The sequence below is a fragment of the Dipodomys spectabilis genome, unplaced genomic scaffold (assembly GCF_019054845.1).
Source record: "Dipodomys spectabilis isolate Male_0828 unplaced genomic scaffold, ASM1905484v1 ptg000335l, whole genome shotgun sequence".
Taxonomy (NCBI): domain Eukaryota; kingdom Metazoa; phylum Chordata; class Mammalia; order Rodentia; family Heteromyidae; genus Dipodomys; species Dipodomys spectabilis.
The window spans coordinates 990,533-1,016,485 of record NW_024871012.1 but is presented as its reverse complement, the minus strand read 5'-3'; the positions used below and the strand labels follow the sequence as shown (position 1 = coordinate 1,016,485).

The 25,953-nt window shown below is 41.5% G+C and overlaps 1 protein-coding gene across 1 annotated transcript in view; it reads right to left on the bottom strand.

Moving 5' to 3' along the window:
* Nucleotides 1-23,139, bottom strand: part of LOC122095126 (proprotein convertase subtilisin/kexin type 5-like) — a 93,281-nt gene extending 70,142 nt beyond the window's left edge. Inside the window, exon 1 of the mRNA XM_042665611.1 lies at nt 23,049-23,139. Coding sequence (XP_042521545.1) covers nt 23,049-23,139 — 91 coding nt within the window. The remainder of the gene's footprint in view (nt 1-23,048) is intronic.
* Nucleotides 23,140-25,953: the final 2,814 nt, after the last annotated feature.

The window sequence follows — 25,953 nt, the reverse complement described above, 5'->3', positions numbered from 1 at the left end:
AAGATCAAGACCATACCTTCCCACGCTGTGAGCTTGGGAAGCCAAGTGATCACAAAATAAATATGTGAGTAGAGGGCACAAGTAATCATATCCAGGATAATTCTCCCATGTATGGTCTGCCTTGTTGCGACAGACCAAGTGGCATCTGCTCTATGGGGTCCTGGCTTGAGGATCACGCAGAACAAAGTTCTCCATGTGGAAGATGTAGCACGAAAGAAAGGAAAAACCACCATTGTGGCTTGAAGTCATTGGGACGTGGGGGCTATTTGTTACTCAGCACACCCCTGCCCATCCTACTGTACCAGAGCATTTTGAAGTTGATTACTCCTTCTGCAGAGAAAGTGAGCAAAATGTACAAAATTGCTCAAAGCTGACAATTTCTGAACCACTTCTCACCGCTCACATACATAAAACTGGATGGGTTTCAACACTTCCCTAATTTCCAATCTCCCCATCTGTAAAAATCATTGGCCTGTGGATATGAAAACACATCATCCGCATTAAGGGTTTAGCAGAATGCCTGGCGAATGATGGCTATACAGTCCTATTATTTGTGGAATAAATGGAACAAATGATGGAAAGGCAGAAAGTACAAAGGCATGCCATAAGTATTTGCTAAATGAAGGAGTGAAGAAAGCCAAGATGAAGAAGGGACAAAGACACAGCAGAGCATCTGCAAATCCTTTCAGCCCAGTGCTCCAGTTTGAAAAGGTTTGCTGTCTTTTCAACCTCCACCTGGGAAATGAGGTATCTTTTAGAGAATGAGAGGCGAGAAAAGCACTAGTCAATGAAAAATAAGAATAGCTTATTGTTTTAAAGACCCCACTGTCTCATGGAACTTTCTTGTTTCTCTTCAGCAAATTGTTGACAGCACAGTTATATCCCCGTGAAGCTGGCTCTGCGTTCTGTCTTTTAGGGACAAGAAGCGTTCTGAATACCTGTTCCCCATCCATCCCTGGAAATGAAGGCTGATGGCTTCCGCAATCACTCACTAAGGCTCTCTAGATATGGCTGTGCCACAGGACCCTGGAAGGAAAGTTCTGGGAAAAAGCTGTGTTTTGATTTTACAAGCAACAACTTCCTTCTGATTTACTGTTGTTTTTTGTTTATGTGGGCCTCATGCATGCTAGGCAAGCACTCTACCACTGAGCCACCTTCCAGGCCGATTTAAAGCTCTGATTTAACATTCACTGTGCTAGAATAAACTCTATTTTCTATACCTTTGGTTTGGAAGATGCAAATACTGTAGGACACTGCTCTTGTTCACATGGAAGTTTGTGGAAAGGATCCAATGGAAGATCTGGATATAAATGAAATAGTGACCTGAAATCACAACATTTGATTTGGGAAAGCAAAACAAAACAACCCTGCATAACTGCTCCATTAGAAAACACACAGTGAACATCATGTCTCACAGCTCTGTAGTACTTTTACTACTATGAACTATGACCTTACTCTACACACACACACACACACACACACACACACACACACACACACACACACACGGAAACAATGAGATCGGTCCTCTCCTTCCAGGATCTGAAGGTTGCATTTAATGTGGGGGTAAAGTGAAGGAAGGTGAGATGTCCCTGTCAATTATACCTATAGAATAGAATCTCCTTTCTCAAACAGCTAGAGACCTTCATGGAAGAGAATGACCATAAAGGTACAGTGGTATGAAGAAGTAAGCCAGACCCAAAGAAACACAAGCTCCGCGTTTTCCCTCAGGTGTAATTACTAGTATATGTCTAGGATAGTCTTGGCAGAGAATCATAATAGCTCAATAGCTATGTACATATGACCATATAAAATGATGCTAATTTAAGTGAACTCCAAGACATGGAAGCAACAGGTCTTTTTTTGGTTGTTGACCTTGTTGGTGCCAATGTACTATATCTAGTTCTTTCTTTTTATTTTATTTCATTTTGCTTTTTCCATTGGCTAATCCCTGGCAATCACTGTCTTTGAATCTGGTACCCTGAATCTTGTATATACATTTATCTAATTTGGGGAGGGGAAGGGAAATAACAAAATCCTGAAACAAGGACACAGGATGACCCATTGCAACAAGGATACTCACAAGACACTATGTCAGAAATGAACTCTACAACTTCAGGCAGGGGGAGGGAGTAGAGGAGGGAAGGGATAGTAGGGGAAAAACAAAGGAGTAGGTAATGATGTTCAACAAGAAATGTACTCATTACCTTACTCATGTAACTGTAACCCCTCTGTACACCATCTTTACAATTAAAAAAAGAAGCCAGAATGAATCAAAAGCCTGCTTCTTTCCTCTTCAGTCTGGTGGCTGTAGGAATCTCCACTTTCTACTCTGTTCCATCTCAGAAATTTCCAGATGTAGGCTGACAGCTTGGATGAGTAGTGACAGCAAAGTAGCTTGCTTGAGTGTTATAAATTTTCACCATTTAATCCTTAACTTCAATTATGTCATTGAGCACTAAGCGTAGCCAAGCTCAGGGGAAGAGCTGTAGTGTGAATGGTTGAGGAAAGGGCAAGAAAGTCAAGCTGTATCATTTCATTATTCCCAAATCCCCAAATACTCTTTCAGAAGGGAAGAATATTAAGAAGTATGGACAGAGAAGGTAAGAAACATGTGAAAATTAGTTTGGGGCTGTCCTCGGTCAAATCCTGGTTTTCATGGGTTCACGGTGCTTGATTGTTCTAAACTTAATTATGCCTTCCCTCCTCTCCCCTCCCCTCCCTTCCCCTCCCCTTCCCTTCCCTCCCTTTCCCTTCCCTCCCTTTCCCTTCCCTCCTCTCCCCTTCCCTCCCCTCTCCTCCCCTCCTCTCCCCTTCCCTCTCCTTCCCCTCCCCTTCCCTTCCCTTCCTTTCTCTTCCCTTCCTTTCCCTTCCCTCCTCTCCCCTTCCCTTCCTTTTTATTCTTTAAATGTTGTTATTGGTACATGAATGAATAAAAAGTAACTGATTGTAATTCTTTATCAGAAAATTTAGTGCTCTCTCCAGTGGGGGCCCAATCACTAGAGAGTCACTTGCTATGAATATGTAAAACACACGGTTAAAACTCAAAACTCTTCAAAAGACTAGACAAACCTCTCTTTTCCTTCACTCCTTTATAGGTTAGCATGATAGTTTACTATTTTCATTAGCTTCTGAAAATAAAATAAAATAAATTGGAAATATAAGTAAAACATAGATATCACATACGTTTTTTATTTTGCCATTTACTTACCCCAAAGGGAACATAGTAAATAGCATTTTTCACCTTGCCTTCTGCTTCACAATATATTAGGAAGTAAATACTGGTTCATACAGAACTTTGCTTTTTGTTTGGGATCATTTCAAAGAATACCATTGTGTATTTTAGTTTATTCAACCCATCATCAATGAACAGCTATTTAGGCTGTTTCCAAAGGTTTACTACCACAATTAATACCACTGTGAAGAATTGCGAATATACTTGTCTTCTCTTACCTAAGGCTTATCTTTCCACAGTTTCAATAAAAAGCTCTTTTGTAATTCAGTTGAAAGCCATCATTAAGTCAATTGTGATCTAGGTATAGGCTTCCAATCTTAGGTCATAATCAAATGTCACATCTATTACTACATTCTCTAAATGAAAATAAAAAGGTAGGCTCAAAACAGTAGGTAAAATCACTCTATTTGCTTTTCTCACCACAGTTAGTGGAGAAATGTAATCCAGAACACTTAGACTTTTCTTTGTTAAAAATTTCATTTCAAGATACAAGGAAAGGCAAAGAATTTGACATCAAATACTCTTGGAATGAACTGGTCTCATTTAAATGCCCTTTGTTTATACTTTAGAATGAAGCAAAATCAAATCCCACAATAGTGAAAACACTCTGTTCTATCTAGAGTATCAGATTTAATATTTTTCTCCAGACAAAAATCACTGGTTTTTGGTCATGGGTTTAGTTTTCAGTCTACTTTATGGTAATCTGTCTTCTACCCAGGAATTGGGTGAGATGCCTATCAATCTGAAAATCAGTTTTTTTGTTATTAGTTATAAAAGGTAGATATTAATCTATGGTGTCCTAAAAATCTGGAAAGGATGATAAAACTCAAAAATATTCATAATTTCTCAATAACTATTTCTTACATAGTTTAGATAAAATGTCTCCCAGTGACTGATTTTACTTTTCTCTAATTCCTCTAGAAAATGTCTAGACCTGGTCCAAAAATGAATCTACATTATTAAAATGGAGCAAAGACCATTTTCCCCGAAGGATTATACCTTGTTTTAGTAAAATCTTTCCTTAAACTATTCATAGATGTTAAAATTTATATTCTTTTTTATTTTTAAATGGGTTCTGGTACAAGGGCTTGAGCTCAGGTCCGGCATACTGTCCTTAAGTTCTTTTTCATTAAAGGCTGGCACTCTACCACTTGAGCCATATATCCATTTCCAGCTTTTTGATGGTCAGTTGGAGATAGGAGTCTCATGGACTCTTCTGCCGAGGTTGGCTTCAAACAGTGATCCTCACAACTCAGCGGCCTGGGGAGCCACGCAGGTGTGAGGCCATTAGCACCCACACAGCCGAAGTTTTATTCTTATAAAATTATATAATTTAACAAATTAAGTCTTCTTCAAATCTTCCTTATAGTTCTAATCTTTTTTCTTTTCTCTGAAGAGAAAGATAGCCTTCCTCTAATTATTGAACCACAGGCAAATACGATTAGAGGAAAATTTAAATCCCTGGGACTGTTGAGCATGCATCTCTGTTTTGAATTTGGGGAACTCTCAAATTCTCTCCAGTAAGCTTTTGCTAACAATGGGATTATGTGTTGATAAATTTATACATTATGCTTAATCTGGATGGCCAACGTGATTAGATTAAGAAATTCTCAAGAAATCTGGTAAAGTATATCTCTGGTATGTCTGATAGGGAGTTTGGAGAAATGATTTGGCACGAAAGAGTTCTGATCTAATGAATGAATGACTGTCATGACAGATGGATAATGTGGTAGCATTATTTGGAGGTGGTGGAAAACAGGAAGTGGGTCACTGGGTCATGTTTGGGCCTCTATTTTCTCCTGGTCCCTTCCTGTCTTCCTTTCCTCTGGTTTCTGTTGGCCATGATGTAAGCCTGGCTAGCCATGCCTTCTCTGTCAGGGTGGACTGTCTCTTTTGAAAATGGAGCCCGTAGAAGTCTTCCTCCTTAGTTATTCTTTCTGGCATTTTGGTCACAGCCAGACAAAACTGAAAATAGGATTAAGCTGAAAATACATTGATTATTAAACCTGCACCCTAGTGTAAATATGCTCAGAACCCCTATATTTGTCTACATTTGGGCAAAAATCTTCTAGACACAAGGATTATCTTAAATATCTCATGTAATTTAGCAAAATAGACCAATTATATCTAAAAATGCTGATACCATGCACCAGTTATATGTAAATAATTAATATTAATACCACATAGCATTAGTTGTTTATTTTTGTGACCTTGTGGCTGACTGGGAGCTTTGGTTAGCTGCTTCTGCCCTGCATCATAAATGGACCACATATTGCTATCCCAAGGGAAAAATAAAACTCCAAATCTGAAGCATAGTTTCTATTTGGTGTGTTATCACTTTTTTGGCGGAGGGGGTCCGGTCGTGGGGTCTGAACTCTGGGTCTGGGCACTGTCCCTCAGCTCTTCATCTCAAGGCTAGCGCTCTACCCCTTGAGCCACAGTGCCACTTCTGGCTTTTTTCTTTTTGCTTATGTGGTGCTGAGGAATCGAACCCAGGGCCTCAGGCATGCAAGGCAAGCGCTCTACCACTGAGCCACCTTCCCAGCCCATGTTATCACTTTTTATATCATGGTAAAGCTGAAATCCTGTAAGTCAAGCCACCATTCAATCAGGGATGTTTGCGTATTAATTATGCATTTACTATGTCTCAGACATTTTCTAGTTCTTGCAGGACAAGAGCATGTTATCTGGTGTCTAGAAAAACATGTTATATAGCAACGATTATATCTGTCAGCTGTAAAAAGTGTTATGATTAGCCTATAAGTGAAGGGGTCAAATAACATATGAATCTATTCTATTGCACAGATTGACAGAGATTCAAAAATAGGTGGTATTTGAGTCTCACACACACACACACACACACACACACACACACACACACAGTGTCAACCATGAATTAGCCCAACACTTAGAGACTTCATAAATTCAGAGAAATTTCAGGGTTTGAAATGTGGAAAGTAGCAACATTTAAAATATCCCCGCCCCCTCCAGTGACCTCCCTGTTTTGTATCTGTCCCTATAGCTGTCCGTCAGGGGCCTCCTAGAAGACCTATTTCCAAATAAGCTGTTCATGTCAGAATGCGCCTTTCAGCAAGGCTCTAGGTATAGCACCTTTGAACTCCTGTTCGAAGGTCAGCACTTACAAATAATAAACAACTAAAAGTTCTAACAGGAGCAACCTTTTGTAAAGTGAACCCAACTCTGATGTGTTTCTTCTTGTTTTCAAGTCAGTTGTTTCCAATATGGAATCTCCAGATGGACAAGGTCTGCGTGTTACTCCTTCTATGGTGTTTTCCCTGATCCCATTTTTAGTGGAGTCATGGAAGAAGGGTGGCCACAGGTGGCCACTGTGATCATGGTTATCTTGTTACTATTCCTACCTCCACACTAAGATCCTCACAAACACACCGTTTTTTGTTGTTATTGTTGGTGGACATGGGCCTTGAACTCACGGCCTAGGCGCTGTCCCTGAGCTTTTATGCCTGTGCTGGCTTGGAACCACAATCTGCTGATCTCGGCCTCTTGAGTAGCTAGGGAAGCCTTTCCATCTCTCTACCCATACGCTTTTGGATTTCATATACCAAATGAGTTACACTAAGTATATCGATCTTTGCTTATGTGTGTCTGCTATTAATGTTTCAAATGTGTCACACTCATTATACTCCTACATTGTTGTGTTGAATTGAAACAACTGCTCAGATAATTAAAAAAAAATAGTGACCCCGAGATGCTAAGAGGCAGAGTCCCAGGTCCTCCCTCACACATGCTCAGGAAGCATTCTATCACTCTATCCTGGCACCAGACATCCACAGGGCCGAGGGGCCCAGCCAGTGCTTCAGAAGCAAGGGCATCCTCATGGTGACTCTGCTCAATGGGAGAAAGCCCACACCATGCATGTTGATGGGCCACTGGTGGTGAGAACAATGACAAGAGTCTTTACTGGAGCTACAGCAGGACGAGGATAGGTACAAAAGGACACAGTGACTCCAGCTCCTAAGGAAGGCAAGTGACATACCCACACTGCATCCCAGACATCCTTCCTCACAAGGCAGGCATTCTTCGTAGTCAGAGTCTTGCACTTCACCTGTGCAGCAAAGGGTGGAAAATAGAACTCAGCTTCACACCAGGTGGAGATACATCATTAAGTGCTATAAAAACACACGGCATACAGCTTATTGGTGAGTAAATTATCCATCAGTGATGAAACCCATAACCAACACTTTGAGAACATATTTACTATGCACATTTTTATCCCTACTAATTTAATTTATTGGATCAGCTTGCTTGCTTGGATACAAATGGAGCCAAGTTGGACTATCTGTCATTTATGTAATTTTAGAGTCAAATCAGTAGATTTTATGTATTAAAGAAAGCAGTTCTGAGCTGAGCACTGGTGGCTCACACCTGTAATTGTAGCTGCTCAGGAATTTGAGCTCTGAGAATCTTGGTTCAAAGATAGCCCAGGCAGATAGGTCAAAAATCCCCAATTAACCAGTTAACCAATTAACCAATTAACAAAAAGCCAGAAATAGCAGTATGGCTTAAGTATTAGAGCACCAGTACTAGTACTGGCACCAAAAAACCCACAACATAAACACCAAGGAGAAATAGAAATCAGTGTCATCATTACTCAAAAAAAAAAAAAAAATCTTAGAGCTTTCTTTAGCAGTGGTCCAGGAATAAAGCTTAAACAGAGCAGAAAAAAAGATCCGTGGCATTTTTACATAAAGGAAAGCTCAAACTGCCAAGTACTGGTTTCTAATTTTCCTCTTTGTATAAGAGGAAAGAAAACAGGGAAAAGCAGTGACGTATCTGATTCACAGACCACATACAGATTTCCAAGTCCTTTTAGGTTGGGCTGATCTCATCGGCTCCTCACAGCAACTCCGTCTGCTGCTCTGCTTTTCCCAACCCCCAAGGCAAGGAGAAATGGATTTGTCTTGCCTTGGGTCTCAAATTGAGGAATCGGGAAGGAGAAAACTGTTGGCCAAGACTTTGGATCCGACCTAATTTTCTCTCCACTATATTTATTAAAACCCTCCTGTCTTGGGGAAATCCGGGGACAAAGTCATCTCAACTACAGATATTAAAGCCCAGGTGATAATTCTAGTCTCTAGAACACCCAAGATGCAGCACCTCATACCCTGCTACTGGCCGGGAGCCCATAACACCTTACCTTGTCCACACTCCAGCTGCTGGCAGGTATGGTTGGTGGGCAGTAGGAGGTAGCCACTCAGGCATCGCGTGCAGACCTGTGGGCTTTGGCAAAGCTCACAGTTGTCTGGACAGGGCAGGCACGTATGTTCTTTGGTGGGGTAGTGACCCACTGGGCAGCTCTCTCGACATTCCCCTTTGTATAGGAGACGCTCTTGGCCGTCTTTGTCTGATCAGTTATAGAAGCAAGGCCAAGAAAGGGGGGAAAAAACATGTAAGAGTCAGTCATGGAAGCTAATATTATGGAAGACATTTTATTTTATTTTTTTAAAGAAACAACTGAATGCTTTTGTTCCTAGGGGGCCAGAAGTATAAGAATGTACTTAATGAAAAGTGCAATATCTACAATACCCTGGTTGAAAGTTTTCCTTGCAGGAAATCATTTTCCACTGTTTTATATATTCGAGTGAACGGGGATGTCATTGCAAAACCACAAACCATGCTCTGTGAATAATGACAATTCAAAATGAGTTTAACTTTCCCAAAGGGCTCTTTTGGTATCTGTGGAACTTCTCAGACTTAGGCATTACAGTGGTTCCTAGAAGAATAAACACATGCTTCATGATAGATACGCTTTCCGAAAGTACAATTTCTAAAAATGACTTGGAATTGTTATCAAAATTGTCTGCATTTTTGCAAAGTTACCAGTTGCCATAATGGCAACCGTATTGAAGCACTAAAACCCAAGCATGCCTTTTGGCCTCTTTTACATGAATTCCTGAAGGTCCTGATTCCTCTCAGCTTGGGGCTTCAATTCCCCCCAAGCATGACCGACAATGAAAACTGGTTCCTAGAGGGAACTGAAAAATAGAGTCAGTTACAAAGCATTATAGCTAATGACAAAGGATTGTAAGCAGTCACAAATATAAAAAACAACACTAAGATGAATTCTATACACACATGTAGAGATTGCCTACTTCCATTCTACAGGGTGCACGTGTGTGTGTTGTGTGTTTGTGTGTGCACATGTGTGTACACATGGGTGTGTGTGCTTGCAGGCATGCTGAGTGTGCAACAGGGCATCCATCTTCTTTGAATCACATTTCCCAAACGTTCTCACTTCTGAAGAGAAGCCAAGTTGTGTTACTCAGAAGAACTGAGTCTAGTGTTCACACATGGGGATCTACCCCACGGAGATCCCAAACCACTGATCTTCAAGGTGCAAAGCTGCTGAGTTGGTGGATGGAGATTGCACTAACCCCCCGTGGCAAGTGCAGAATAGAAAGGTAGTATACTGTTAACCGGCACGATGTGAAATGGCAGATACTATTTCTTACTTACAGCTGTGGCACGCTCAAACAGTTCTCCTTCATTTTTCATATTGACAGAAGCTTTGCTTCAAATACAATCCTACCAACATATTGTTGACTTATGTCCTCTCTTTTCTGATGGAAATCTCATACCCAAGTATGCTGGCTCTCAAGAAACTAAAGAGGGATTCTACAAAGGTGGTAGAACAAAACAGATTCAACTCTTGCTCTGTTCAACTCAAAAAACACCATCTCCTAAGATGGAAGGAGAGAGTCTGGGAGTTACACTGTGTGACGTGGTGATGGTCTGGCTACAGATCAATGTTTTGGATCACAAACCTTGAATCTGGCAAGACATGAGCCCTCAGGAGACCACTGAGGCTCAATCTTCCAACGTGTGTTCTCAACCCCTTCGTGAGATCCTAGCAAACCCCTGACTGTCTAATGAACAATGGTGTTTTTTTCAGTGCGCCACACTCTTCAGATGTGGACGGGACAGCATGATGGCCAGCCCTGGCTACTCTACATCTCTACCCCTTCACAGGATATCACCTCTCCATCCAGAGGCTTGAACACAAAGTCTACTTCCACTGACTTCTAAATATATATGGGCTGCATGGTTGCTTGAGTGAGTGAGAGAGTGAATTCCTATTTGGCCATGTTTAGCTTCTTCCACAGAGAGCATCTGCTGAATGAGGGTTGGCTATGCAACGGTCCCTCCAGCAAGCCTCCTCTGCTCACCACAGCGGCAAGCAGTGCTGCTGCTGAGCCCATGACAAGATTCTTAGCATCCATTCGCTATTTCTTCTTTTGTAAAGATGAGGACACACTTCCTAGCAGGCTGTGAACTTGAAGGGGAGCATTGTGGAAACTCCAATTGCTGTTGTTATGACATAACATTGGGCATAACGGCTTCCATAAGGGAAGGAAAACTTATTTTGCCTCAAGGTGCCGGAGTTTTCAGTCCATCATGACCGAGTAGAACAGAGCAGCTCCCTTCATGGGGGCCAGGAAGCAGAGAGGACTGGGGAAGAAGATGGGCAGGCAGAGGGGGAGGAAAAGGAGGAAGGAAAAGGGAGAGAGAGACAGAGAGAGAGGAGCAGAGAGGGAAAGGGGAGAGAGGGAGGGAGATAGAGTGAGCGGGATAGAGAATGAAAGAAAGCAGCAAGAGAACAAACGCTCATTCTGATGGCTTTCTTCTGCTCCTTTTATTCCATTTGGGCTCTTAGCTTGGGGATGTTGCTTCCATCCCCCCCTCCATCCATTCTCTCTGGAAACATCCTCACAGGTACTCCTCACCCCCGTATATGTGCTTATTTATCTCGTAGGTGCATATTAATCCAATCAAGTTAATGATAAATAGTAACCATCAGAAGCATCATGTGACCATTCATTATATTTTCCATGGTACTGTGTATGTGGGAAGGATACTTGAAGTGTTTCAGGTAGCAGATTGAAAACAACCTTTCAAATAGGAAATATGGAAGGCATACCAAAAGCACTTTACATAATGTTTGTAAAAGTAGCTGTAAAATGCTTGGAAGATTAGACATTTGTTGAGCACCTACACTTTTCTCTAATTCTGTGCCATAAATGGAGATTTACAATCTTTTACATGGGAGAGTCACTTGAAATGCCAACTTTCCCTCTTCTACCTCCTCCTCTTCCTTCTCTTCTATGAATTAGAAGTAGCTTAAAAATGTGAAATGATTGTGTTTGTGTTTTCTAGTTAGTAACAAAGCTGGGACCAGAGCCCAGGTTTTCTGTGTGTTGGTTGTGATGTTCTTTTTACTGAATCATTTATTCACTGCGTTATTTATTGGGCTATTTCTATAAGCCAGATGCTGTGTGCATGCAAGCTTACAGCAGAAATTAAGGCAGAAACCTGTTACTGCTGCTAGGGGGAAGTCTTATGGGGACACAGATATCAAAGGTTATGAGGCTGTGAATGGTAAGTACAAGCCTCCATGGGTGGTCGTGTGAAAGGGACCTAACCTAGACCAGCAGCAAGGCTGTTCCTATGGAAATTAAATCTGCACCAAAGGATGAAATGGGAAGAATTCAGTCATAAATGAGCGGAGATCCCTGAGGGAACCTATGAGGGTAAGGAGTGGAAAAGTAAGAACAGTCCGTTTAATTGGTTTACTCTCCTAAAATTGCTTTATGGTTTTGCCTCACTTAATTTTCCATAATAATGCTATAAAAGATAGTTATCATCACCTTCAAGATGAGGAGGGAAACAGCAGGAGATAAAAAAATGTTGCAAAGGTATACTGTGTTTACGTATGAAACATAAAGCCATGCTTTTCATTGTAACTGCAACTGGTAGTATCTACTGAGAGTTCTACTCATTCATTTTATGAATCCATTTCCTTTCATTTTCTCCTCAGTTTTACTGAGAGCAAAATTAGAGATAAACAATTCTCGTCCACTAGAAAGATGATTTCAGTCTGATGACAATGGCAAGTAAAAACCTTGGAGTCACAAAAGCAACACAAAACAAAACCCCCCTTGGGGTCAGTACGAGAACCGGGGATGGCCAGAACTTGGAGAAGCACTGAGCCGCTTTCCTGGAGCTCCAGCTCCTGAGCTTTTTGGGAAAGGCAGACCCAGTGTTGTGAGATCTCCCAACTTTTCAACAGAAACAACTACCTAACAAAAATCCAAGTTCTTACTTGAAATTTAAATGTAGCTCCCACTGAAAATAGGGTAAACAAACGACGAATGATAGATCTCAAACTACACAGCCCAGAGACAGAGGAACACTTGGAGAATTCACATTGGGATATGAGTCCCTATTTGTCAGGAGCTGAGATCTTCAGGGCTCTGATGACACCTACGACCCATAGCTCAGCTCTGAGGAGACTTTACAAAGACCCTGATAAATTCTCTCTTTTAAATAAGACCAAATGTTTCCTTTGACGCCCAGCATCCTCTTGGATATTAGCTTTACTGCGTTTGTCATGCCTGACATTGTGTTTCTATGTCTTGTCTCTCTCCTTCACTTAGCCTTTCTGTGATAACGTGAATAAGATTTTCATGGCCGGGAAACAAGCAGTGAATTCCGGGTTGTGTGATCAACAGCTGTATCTTAACCCTCAACACCTATAATCAACCCAAATCCTGGCCATCCAGAGAACGGCTTTGAAATGAGGGGGAGTGAGCCAGCTCCCTCACCTGCTCTGCAAGAGGTGCAGTTGGAGGGTCCACCTCCTTGGCATCCTTGGCAGGTATGGTGGCATGGGCGGCATTGGTTGTTAAATTCAAATTTCCACGAAGGACAGGTCAACACGCAGTGGCCACTATCGAGGACCCTGGGGGAAAAAGCAGATGTTTAGAATCCGTCAGAGTGACTTCCCAGAATGGCTGAAGAATCAGAACATGTGGTGTTAGTGTTTCACTGTACAGATGTGGTTTCCTTGTTCCAGACACGAGAGGGATTCCTGGGACTCATCAGCTCAGAACATGTGAATCATTAGTCACATACCCATTCTTGGCCCGAGATTTGGATCCCACAGCAGGCCAGCCAGAAGCTGGCTGGAGATCTCATCCTGCATCTGGTTCCAGGTTTGCTAGCGGGTGCCCACGGGGCTTCAACCCACATTGCAGGCCCCAGTCAAAGCCGACCGTCAGTGAGATAGAAGCACTGAACTCTCAAGAGGTTAAAGGAGCCTCTAAATCCTGGGGCCTGGGGAAAACACTACTGTGCCTTCAGTTACCAGCACGCCCAAACTTGGCAAAGGGAATAACGGCTTCAAGGGCCTTTGAAGAGAAGGATGAAGCATTATTCTGTAAGCTTAGGTGCTACTTACAAATTTAGCCTATGTATGCTGCAAATTTTGACAGAGAGAGTACTGCAGTCTTGACTTTCTGGTCATGCTTGTGAATACCTGTAGCTGCACTGCAAATAATTTAGTACCTGGGCTTCTGAAATCTTTGGTTTTCTTACTTACCAGGTACATCATAATTTCATTGCTAATATTTTCATGCTTTTGCTTCTTTGTTCCTTGCCATGTAAGAGCAAATGGGATTCAATCAATTGTATCTAAGAATTCTGCTTAGAAAAATATAAAACGCTGATTCGTTAAATGTAGAATGCAGGTGGAGAATGTGTATAGGTGGAAAGACCTGCAGACTACCTCTGGAGTGTCTAATTTAAAAGGGTTCCAAGGAAGGGAGCTGAGAAATTGGATTCCTGACAAATTCCAGGTGATTCTAACACTGTTGGACCAGAGAGCATACTTAAAATATTCCTTTGTTACTTGTCGTGTGGTGTGTGTGTGTGTGTGTGTGTGTGTATGTGTGTGTGTGTGTGTGTGTGTGTGTGTGTGTGTGTGTGTGTGTGTGCGTGTGTGTGTGTGTGTGCTGGTCCTGGGGCTTAAACTCAGGGCTTAGGTTCTATCCTTGAGAATTTTTTTTTGTTGTTCAGGGCGTATGTTCTATCAGTTGAGCCACAGCTCCACTTCAGTGGGGTTTTTTGGTGGTTAATCAGAGCTAAGAGTCTCACAGGTTCAAGCTGGGCTGGAGCTGGCTTCAAACCATGGTTCTCAGATATTAGTTTCCTGAGTAGCTAGGATTGCAGGCACAAGCCAGTGGTGTTTGGCTATTTATCCATTTCAAGGTAATTTACTATTGGGCATTTGCTATTGGTCTTGGGGCTTGAACTCAGGTTCTTGTGCTTGCTAGCTAGGTTCTGAACCACATAAGCCATGTTCCCAGCCTGATTTTAGTTTTTCATTAGTATGCATTGATTGTCCATATTAATGAAGTATGTTTGATGCTTCAACACAAATGTAGAGTATGTGCCAACCAAATCAGGGTAATACTTCCTTCTCCTTATCATTCCTTCACGATTGGAGCTTTTGAGTTCTCTTCAGATCCCCACTGTAGTTCAGGATATCAGAACTTATTCATTTGCCTGCATTTCAGTATCTTTTATCACCTCTTCTCCGCCCTGCCCCTCTCCCTCACCATTCCCAGCCTCTAGTAATTACTACTCGACATGCAGATGAACTTTTTTTTAGTTTCTTCCTAGGCTCAAGAACATTGCAGTTTGTGTCTAGAACATTGCAGTTTGTGTCTTTGTATGTCTGGCTTATTTCACTTAACATTATATCCTTCAGTTCCATTGATTTTGCTGCAAATGACAGGATTTTCATTTTTTATGGCTGAATGACATTCCATTACATATATACCAAGTTTTCTTTATTCATTCATCTGTGATGGGCACCTGGGATAATTCCATACTTAGCCATAGTGAAACGTGTTTCAGTAACCACTGCATCTTTGCTATACCAATTATGTTTGCTTTGGCTATATGCCAGCAGTCCTGTAACATACTAAGAACTTGCTTTGAAAAATCTCTGCTAATGACCATCTGGATTACAATAGAGTTATCCAAATGTTTTCTCAGTAATACAGGTGATGCCAAACTAGTATCTCCGGGAGCTTCCGTAGAGTAGTAGTTACTGTGTAAATTGTGAGGTTAACACACAGCATGCACAGGCCGAAGAGCGTGAAGCTCCCCCCAACCCTCAGCCAGGCCTGAGACCCTGAGTCCTGGACCAATCAGGAAAAGAAATGTTTCCTTCTCTCTCTTCCACTTTCCTACAGGCAGGCTGGGCAGGACACAACAGGCCAGGTGGAGGTAATTTGTGCCTGGATTGATACTTCCTTGACTAAACCCTATTATTTTCAAATCTAGAGCAAGCCCTGAGTTGAGGGGTGGGTTGTTCATACCCCAAGTTTTCAGGAAACGAAGAGAGAGATGAGGAATCTTGAACAATAAGCATACACAGTCTTTCATCCCATCCTTTCTGACACCCTGAAACTCTTTGCCATTAGCTATTCATCAACAGAATGAGACATAAGTCAGCATCCATAGAGAGAAAGCTGCTTTAGTCCTGGATTCCAAGTCTCTCAGATTTTAGTCATTGTACCAGTGTCACTAGAGTAAACAATACTTTGGCCTTCAGCAGGGTATGGATGTCTAGTCTTAAGCATGTTGTACATATCTGGCTATCTGTGTTAAAGCAGACTTCTCACTTTTAACTCATGACCAACGGAAAATATGCCAGTCCCAATCTGGCTTTGGGTTTTGAGTTAAAAGATTTTTTTAAAAGAAATAATTTGGATGAGGTTTATTTCACAACTACAACAGCAGCACCTCCCAGCCTTCCTTGTAAGACAAACTATAAGAGCACTTTACCCAAGGAAGGAACTCAAGATTCTACCGAAAGGGAGAAAAGGGAAAGTTTATCTCGGGTTGGAAAGGGGAATCTTTCCTTGGTAATTTCAGTTGAGAAGGAGATGTAAGTTACATCAGCATTATACCCTTTCGAAGACAGATGATAGATAGGGATAGGTTGGTTTAGGGGAAGACATTTCTCTTTGAAGAGGTGATGTTCTCAGTGGCAACCATTAAAAACCAGGCCAATATAGTAGAGAGCAGAGGGAATCAATGCCTCCAGGTTTGTGCAGGAAAAGAGGCCATCGACTTGACTTTAACGAAGTACCAAGTGTATAATTGTGCAAACTACCTTGGTCCTGCATGCTAAGGAAAGCAGAGGCAATATACTCAATTCTGTAAAAGCCCAATTCTTCCTAGAGATAGAAAGACAAGGAAAACTTAACAGGTGTCACTGATGACAATGGATTATATCACACCCATGGGATTCTCCATTCCCTCTTAAGAAAATTTGTTAAGAAGCTTGAAGAAAAGTCCCATTTCAAATGGAAACAACTTCTACAGACCCCAAGTTGTGGAGAAGAACAGAAACTTGGCTCCTCAAAAGCAGAAGATGGGGCTGATAACACATTTTCTTTAAAGGAATCTTTGAGATCACCAGTCATCTACCATGTGGATTTCTAAGATGTTTAGCCAAGCATGGCTCTGTGGAAGAGCTTTTTCTTTCTGACTCATGCATATTTGAATAGGGTTTATAGTACAAAAAAAGGTGGTTGAAACCAATACTAAGGCAAAGGTGAAATCAATATTGTTAGGGAGCATTCCAGAAGCCCTCAGTGCACAAGCACGTGTGTGTGTGTGTGTGTGTGTGTGTGTGTGTGTGTGTGTGTGTGTGTGTGTGTGTGTGTGTGTGTGTGTGTGTGAAGTATAATGGGAAAGCTAGCAAGTCAGAGTTCTCTGGTCCCTTGTGCCAATTGTTGGCTTGACCTAATTATCCCACCACAAGGGTACTTAATGTAACTTCTTGCTGCTTTACTATTCTAGCAATACATTTAAAAAACTCTCAATCTTTGTATCATTGAAGTGGGTCAAGCAAAATACTTAAGGCAGAGTGAGAATTTAAGTGCTTTCAGAGAGCTCATTGGCTCTCGATCTCTGTAGGGACCGGGCTGGGGAGTCAGTTTGGGCTGTGGGGAACACAGCACCCCAGAGCTTGGTGTGTTAAGTACTGTGGCACACTTTCTTCCTCCAAGTTTCTAAATCGTCCTTAACAGCTACACCTAACGCTTTGCAGAAGTGGTCCTCTGTGCCAAAGGTTTGCAGAGACTGGGAGTGTGGGTTATTTTGTTGATCTCCATTTGCACACAGCCTAGATCCATTTTCTGTCCTGCCGTGCCCTGGAAGTGATCACATCCTGCATTTCATGCCAAACCCAATGATTCTCACGTGTACTTGGCCTTTCCCACGATCCTCCAGTTAGCTGCAGAGAAGGGAAAACATCAGCAGCCGAACTGAGGTGGGAGGAAGAGAGATCTGAGGGTATTTATTTCTGTCTCACACCTGCCCTTGTTTCCTCCATTCGTGGTGAGGCAGAGGGTGTGTCCCCCACAGCTCCAGCCTCATGGAACGTCCCCTCATCCACGGGTCCGGCTTTGCTTCACAGACAGTGTGTTCTGATCTTTCCACTATTGCTTGCTCCTGGGTGTGCCACGATCTCTTGACCAAGTCCGGGGGGGTGTGCTAAAGAGCATCTTGACTTTCTGTCTAATTCAGGGTGGACACAAAAGCAGCCATTTTTAATTTGTTCTGGATGTGATGGTTTGAGTGTGTGCTTCAAAGTTCATGCACTGGAAAATCAATCCACAACGCACAAGTGTGGTGAGCTGGGGTTCTGTAAGGGGTGATTTGGTCACGGAGAATCTTCCACCATGGATGGAGCACATCCGTGTGCTCTCATTTCCTGCAGTGGGATAATGTGGGATAAAGGGCCTGATCATCGGCCAGTTCTAGGACTTCTAATTCTTCAGAATGGTCACCCAAACTTGTGTGGTTTATAAATTGCCCAGTCTCAAGGCGTGTGGTAAAGCAGTACAGAATGGACTAAAACTCCCATCCAGGAAGCACTTTGGAAAACACTTAAGGAAAATATTTTGCCAATTTTTCAAAAGGAACAAGTAAGTCAACACCACCATCTTTCCACATAGTCCCTTTCTTTTCATCTGCTCAACTCTCTTCAGGGAAAATACTGGAATAATGAGAAAAGAAATCAGGTAGTTGATTGACACGCTATGATGCCCTTCTTGGACACATTTGTAAATAATGGACATCAAAGAAAAGAGATGGGGAAATAAGTAAAAGGCTCAGAGGAATGAGAAGAAAATTGTTCCTGGGAATAAGATTTTCTTAAGAAGATAACCTGGTTTAATATCCATGTAAATTTTTTCTTTCTTCACAAGTCAAAGGCAACCACATAAAAGAAACTACCTAAATGACCCAGCAGGCTTCCTTCTGATCTGCTTTCAATAGCCTAGATTTTTTTATTCTCTTGAGGCAGAATCTTGGAATGGACTTTAGGCTGACGTCTCCACATCTCAAGTGTCAGGAGGACCAGTGATAGCCCCGATTAATTAATTAATTAATTGTGCCAGTACTGGGGCTTGAACTAGGGTCTCAAGACTGTTTCTCTACCACTGGAGCACACTGCCACTTCTGGCTTTTTGCTGGTTAATTAGAGATAAAGTACTCAAAGGCTTTCATGCCTGGACTGGCTTCTTTTTTTTCTTAAATTTTATGGATTTATGTGTTGAATAAATTCAATAAACTGATATGCAATGATCATAAGCACATATAAACATTATAAATATTAGATTTTTAAGGAGTAAATTCTTATTTATTAAGCATAAAGTACATTATTTTTCCAAAATATAGGAGTTGAATTTCAACAAAACTTAATAAAATAAGGCACAAGGTTTAAAAAGCAAAATTCACAACGATTAGTTAATACAAGCTCACTATATATATATATAAAATATATACTGGTAGGAAGAATGTAAGGGAGTTTGAATATTCTTTCTAAAGGATTTACATTATGAGGTAACATTTGAATTTGGCACAATAAGCCATATTTTATCCAGAAAATAAAACTTGATCTAGCTGTGATCTTCAGGTCTCAGTTTCCTGAGTAGCTAGAATTACAAGTGTAAGCCACCAAAGCTGAAACAATTTCTCAACAGCCATTTATATTGGCGGAAATACTTTCTCCTTTCTTCTTTCTGGTGATCCAGGGAGCATGAGGATACTGCAATGTAACCCGGATGTCTGTGCCTGCCTGGTAAACAAGGGCTAAATTCCCCCCGTTCAAAAAAACGTGCAAACATGGAAGTGGCGCTGTAGCTCAAGTGGTAGAGCTGAAGAGCTGAGGGACAGTGCCCAGGCCCAGAGTTCAAGCCCCACGACTGACCAAAATAAAATAAAATAAAATAAAAAAACGTGCAAACATGCAGTCACATGTCATTGTTGGTGAGGGAGAGTAGGAAGAGAAATGGGACCTCCTTGTGGTAATGTCTGTATCTTAAAAATAAACTCCAAAGATGCTATGGGGCATAAATTCAATATTTAGAAGTGTGGTTGCCTTAAAGAAACACTAAAAATACTCTCATGGTTGGCCTTCAAATTTTGGGGGGAAGGGGGCCTCAATTCTTAAGGCTTTCTTTTGTCCTCTTCCTGACTTCTTTTTTCTTTTACACCCTCTTTCCTCTCACCCTTCTCTTCTCAGAGAGCCAAATCTATGAAATTGATTACATGGTCAAGTTCAGCAAATACACATTTGTAGAACTGTCATGATGTGGCGATCATAGTAGGGAATAAAGAGGAAGGTGTACCACACCCCTGCTCACAAGGCAATTAGAGTCCTGAGAAAGAATGAGGAAAGGGGCGTGTATTCTGGAGAAGAAAAACCACACCTGCCACTAGGGCGTCTGGAGAGAGACGCTGCTTCCTACACGGTTAGCTGAGTGATAAGGCCAATCATTCAAACACACAGTACCTAACAATGACTAAGCCCTTGGATCAGAGATTAGATCTGCTGAGTTCTGAGGACTGGGCCTCCTACTCTCTCCATTAGAAATACCCAGAGTTATGTGGTGGGACATCCATTCGTAGCTATTCCTTGGATTATATTATTTCCATTCTGTAGTTATTCCTTGGATTATATTATTTTTTCCCTTGTTGTACAGAAGCGGTTAAGTCAGGTGCATCTCATTTTTCAGTTCTTACTTCCCGAGTAATTGAAGTTCTATTCAGAAAGGCATTACCTGTGCCTGTGTCTTCACGGGTTCTCTCCTAGAGGTTTCAAAGTTCATTCATTCATTTTCAGTTAATTTTTTCACAAGGGAAGAGAACGGGGCTCTAGTCCCAGTCCTCCTCAGGTGGTTATCCAGTTTCCTCAGCATCATTTGTAGAAGAGACTGTCCCTTCTTCAATACAGGGTTTTGACCTCTTTGTCAAAAATCAAGTGGTTCATTTCTGGATCTTCTATTCCATGGATCTATGTGTCTTTTTTGTTGTTGTTGTTGGTCATGGGGCTTGAACTCTGGGCCTGAGCCTGGGCGCCATCCCTGAGCTCTTCAGTTCAAGGCAAGCACTCTACCACGTAAGCCATAGTACCATGTCTAGCTTTTTCTGCTTATGTGGTGCTGAGGAATTGAACCCAGGGCCTCAGGCATGCAAGGCAAGCGCTCTACCACTGAGCCACCTTCCCAGCCCCTATGTGTCTGTTTTTATGCCAATACCATGCTATGCTTTGTTCCTATGACCCTGTAGTATAATTAGAAGTCAGGCATTTTTATACCTATTGTATTACTCTTTTACTCAGGATTATTTTCTCTATTCAGAGTTGTTTATTCTTCCAAATGAATTTTACATTTCTTTTTTCTATTTCTGTGAAGAATGCTATTAGAATTTTGATGTGGATTAAATTGGATGTATAGATTGCTGTAGGTAGTGTGGCCATTTTCACAATATTAATTCTGCTAGTCCATGAACATAGGAAGCCTTTCTATTATCTAGCATCTTCAATTTCTTTCTTCAAGATTTTATAGTTTTTGTTGTAGCGGTCTTTCACCTCTTTAGGCTTATTCCAATTATTTAATTTTTGAGGCTATTGGGAATGGGATTATTTTCCTGATTTATCTCTCAGTCTGGTCATTATTAATATATATAAAATATACTGAATTTTTAATATTGATACTATAAACTGTTGCTTTGCCTAAAACCTTTATCAACTCTTATAGGAGCTCTCTCTCTCTCTCTCTCTGTTCATGAATAGTCTTTAGGATCTTTTAAGTATATAATCATATCCTCTACAAATAGTGTTAACTTGACTTCTTCCTTTCCTATTTGTATCCCTTCTATTTTTCTTGCCTTATTGCTCTAAGAATTCTAGCTTTATATATTGAATAAGAGTGAAAAGAAAGGACACCTATGTTTTGTTACTGACTTTAGAGGAACTAGTTTAAGTTTTTCCCCATTTAGGACAATGTTAACTATAGTGTAGCCCTTATTGTATTGAGGTAAAGCATTATAAATTAAATGTCAAAAGAACAAACAATCTAATTAGTAAATGGGCAAATAAATTGAACACACAGGTCTCAAAAGAAGCACAAAGGGCTAATAAATACATGAAGAAATGTTCAAAATCCTTATTCATGAAAGAAATACAAATCAGAACTACTCTGAAATTTCATCTTTCCTTAGTCAGAATGGCAATCAACAAGAAAGAAAACACACAAAATGCTGGTGATAATAGGAAGTAGGGACCTCAATATTGTTGACTGTAAATTAGTGTAGCCACTATGGAAATCAGTGTGGTGGTTCCTTAAGAAATTAGCGAACTACTATATAATCTTGCTATACCCAAAGAAATGTAAGGCAGCATACAATTGAAATGCCTGTACACTAATGTTTATGACAGCATTGTTCCCAATAGCCAAAGCATGGAATTAATCCAGATGCTCATCATATTCATAAACTGATGAATGGATAAAGATAATGTACATATATGTTATACATATACATACATATACATCATTTTATCCATTTATATATAATGTGCGTGTGTGTGTGTGTGTGTGTGTGTGTGTGTGTGTGTGTGTGTGTGTGTGTGTATTCAGCTTTATTTACCCATAAAGAAGAATGAAAGTATGTCATTTGCAGGAATATGGATGGAACCAGAGATTTTTGTGAAATAAGCTAGACTGAAAAAGACAAACAGGGCATGGTATCTTTCATATGTGGAATCTAAAATTTAAAAATTGTTATAACAATGTAGAGGCTGTTCTAGTGTAGGGTCCAGTGGGATGGGAAAGGACAAAGGAGATGGCAAAGTGGAGGTGAAGATGGCTGACGTGCTTTATAAACAGGTATGGAAATAGACTAGTGAAGATGGTTAAACCTTGTTTAGAAAGGGAGGGAGGAATAAGAAAGGGAAACTGAGGCGGTGATTTTCATAAAAGTACATTTTACACACACAGGTACAATTGTATTTATATATAATGAAACTATTTGTACAATTGACACTAATTTAAAAGTCACTTTAAAAAGAGAATACCTGGTGTATTAGCATAGTTTCTATTCCTACATTCACTGAGTATTGAGTGCAAACTCTTCCAAGTACTGGAGATACTCAGGTGAATAGCTCAAGAGCCATATGGTCTAAGGAAGAGGTGCATTATAACCAGATGTGCTCTGAACAAAGCTTATATAAAACAGGACCTAAGAAGAGGAGGTTAATTTTGCTTGGAAGGGTCAGAAATGGTTTCAAAGGACAATTTACCTTTGAACCATTTGGTCAGGAGATGCAAGTAATTGTTGAGAGATGGCTATGCAGAAAGGAATGAGATTCCAGGTATCCAAAGGGGCCTCAAAACCTCCATTTACACGATCAAGAAAACCCTTCTAGTGTCTAGGGAATTGGTCCTTTCAAAGAAAGGGGAATTATGGGAGAAGAAGCGAGGGAGATGGCTCAAGCCAGGAGGATATGTGTGTCTTGGGCCGGCGTTTGTCTTTCTGTCCTGCAGGGTACCTCTGAGGTGGTTTACACCTTTTGTCTCCAGACTGGAATCCACTCTCCTCACCCCGCAGGAGATAGTAGGAGATGGCTCACCTTGCGAGGAGGCAGCTGGTGCAGTCTTCCTGGGTGGGCCCCCGGCACGTGGCACACGAAGCTTCACAGGCCTGGCAGCAGCCCTGCTCATCGAGGTATTCTCCTGGGGAACAAAATCCCACTGTTTATACATTTCTACATGACAAGTCTTCCTTGAACAGCCTCTGGCCGGTCCCCTATCATGACCTTGCACGAAAAATCGCTCCTTCCTCAGGAGCCCCAGAAGTGACAAGCAGACACTGTTGCACGGATCAGCATGTGCTGCAGAGTTTAGAAGTAGAGAAGGCCAAAAAGGTTTTCCACCAGGCCCGCTCACAGAGTTCTTACTGACTTTCCCATGAAGAGCTGAGGCCTCAGAGTCCAACAGAGCCATGATGAGGACTTCCCCATAGGCTGTCTAACCCACTGGGGGGAGAGGGATTGGCTGGCATTTGGCAGGCATGAGCTCCATCTGAGTTTTTGGAAAACTAACAGCGAAGAGAGCGCCAGGGCATTTTCCCTCTCACAGAGAGGTTATCATTTCCAAGGAAAAACACACAGGAGACCTTGCCACAGAGGCAAATTTCATCTGGCCCATTTCTTTTGCACGTTTTGGAAAGGACTCTCCCTTGGCAGATGGGGTGGAGGCTGACCTCACGGAGCGCAGTGGTCCAAGGGTGGGCCCTGCACGTTGAATTCAAACCCTGCTTCCACGCCACACTCCTCTCTCTGCCATTGCTTTAACAAATCAATCTGCTTCCTCAGTCAAATGCAGAAAGCCACATCTTTGGGGGGGATGGGGGTGGGAGAGGGGTGAAGCTTAGACAATATGTTATGCTCAGGAGAAAATGAATTTTCCGATTTTTGGCAGAGCCCTACCCTTCCCTTGACCCAGAACCCCATCCCCCACCCCCATTTTGACAGGCCTGGGAGCATCTGAAGTTGTTGATCTGAAACCCAGCTGGCGTGCTGAGGTATCCTGACTCACCCAGAGCTTCATCAAACTGTCTTACTGATGCTCCAAGATTTACTGCTGTTTTATTGTAGTTGCATTGAGAAAAGCTCGGAAAACCCAGACTTGACTGGTTGAGGGATGAGAGACATTCTCTCTCCCTTTTCTCTACAGCTTTACAGAGGTGGTACAGTCTGAAAAGGTAAGCTTCACATTCATAAATCTTCCATTTGCTTGAAGTAAACCACAAAGACAAATGAAGGGACAGCTGGAGTTTTCCCTTATCAAAGAGAAAAGGCCTTTTGTGCAGTTATTCGACTAGTTTTGATAACTAAGCAGAAAGGGTATGTGCAGAGTGATACAGACCCTTTTCTAAGTCTAGTAGTTGTTACCAAGGTACAAGGTGAATCAGGAATCTGATACATAGCTGTTAGAATGGAATTGTGTTTCTTCCTTTAGGAGTAGAGTCCTGGGCCCCAAAGCATGGGTATCTACCAGGGACAAAACAACAAACAACCTGAGATATGCACTTGGTCCCTGCTGGTCCAATGGTTAAGTGGTGACTGGGATCTAGCCCATGTGGCTCTCTCCATGCCTTGCTGTCTGTGTGAACTATCTCTGCCTCTGCAGAGGATGATGCTTTTTCTTAACTCACCTCAAAATGTTGAATAGACATATTACTTTTTGGCAACTAATAGTCCTAAGCCAAAAAAAGGAGGGGGACTTACTTCTAGTAGGCGTAATTTCAAGGCAAGATGGTCTTATTTAAACAAGCATCATGTAAATGTAAATTGTGTAAAGGTAAATGTAAATGTAAATGGTGTGGGTTTTCCTACTTTATCTCTTATTTATTACTAATTGTCTCTCCCTTGTTGTCATGGGAAGCACAATCAATTTGGCAGAGTGATTATCAGTCCGTGCACTTGGCACAAGTAAGAGCAGAGGATCTAGACTAGAGTTGGTAGGAAGAAATAGACCTTGTCTCCAGGGGCCAATGTAATTTCTGTTCATAGAGAAGTATAGATCTGTCTCGTGTGTGTGTGTGTGTGTGTGTGTGTGTGTGTGTGTGTGTGTGTGTGTGTGTGTGTGTCTGCAGGTTCTGGGGCATGAACTCAAGGCCTGAGTACTGCCCCTAAACTACTTTCTTGTTCAAGGTTAGCACTCTACCACTTGGGCCACCACTCTAATTTTGGTTGATTTGGTGGTAAGAATCTCATGGACTTTTTTTTTTTTTGCCAAGACTGAGTTTGAACCAATCATGATCTGCAGATCTTAGCCTCCTGAATGTCTAGGATTACAAGTGCCAGTCCCACAATATCTATTTGTGTGTATAAGCATCTGTGTGTGTGTATGTGTGTGTGTGTGTGTGTGTGTGTCTGTGTCTGTGTGTGTGTGTGTAGTACTGCTGCTTGAACTCAAGCCTTGGCACTTTTCCTGAGCTTTTTGTCAACATATCACTCTACTACATTGGCAGCAGCTTCACTTTTAGTTTTTGATGGTTAATTAGAAAGGGAGTTTTACAGGTTTTCCTGGCTAGGCTGGCTTCAAACTGCAATTCTAAGATCTCAGCCTTTTGTCGTCAATATGTTTATATGTCTATATATGCTGAGTGGAAGAGGAATGGAAGTCAGAGAGACCTCAAAATCTAAGGAAAGTGTATTCTAAAGAAACCTGGTATGGAGGGGTGGGGGTGGGTGGGAGGGGGAGATGAGAAGGGATGGGAAGGGGAAACAAAGGAGGAGGCAACAATGTTTGATAAGAAATGTAACAATGTTTGATAAGAAATGTACTCATTTCCTTGCCCATGTAATTGTAACCCCTCTGTACAGTATTTTAACAATAATAAAAAAAAAGAATCTGGGCTCAGAGAAACTTCTTCATTCATCCATCTATTTTATGGATGGTTTTGGATGGCAAATACAGGGCTGGCACTAGATGAGATTCAGAGACATGTGAAGTTGAAAGGTATTTAAA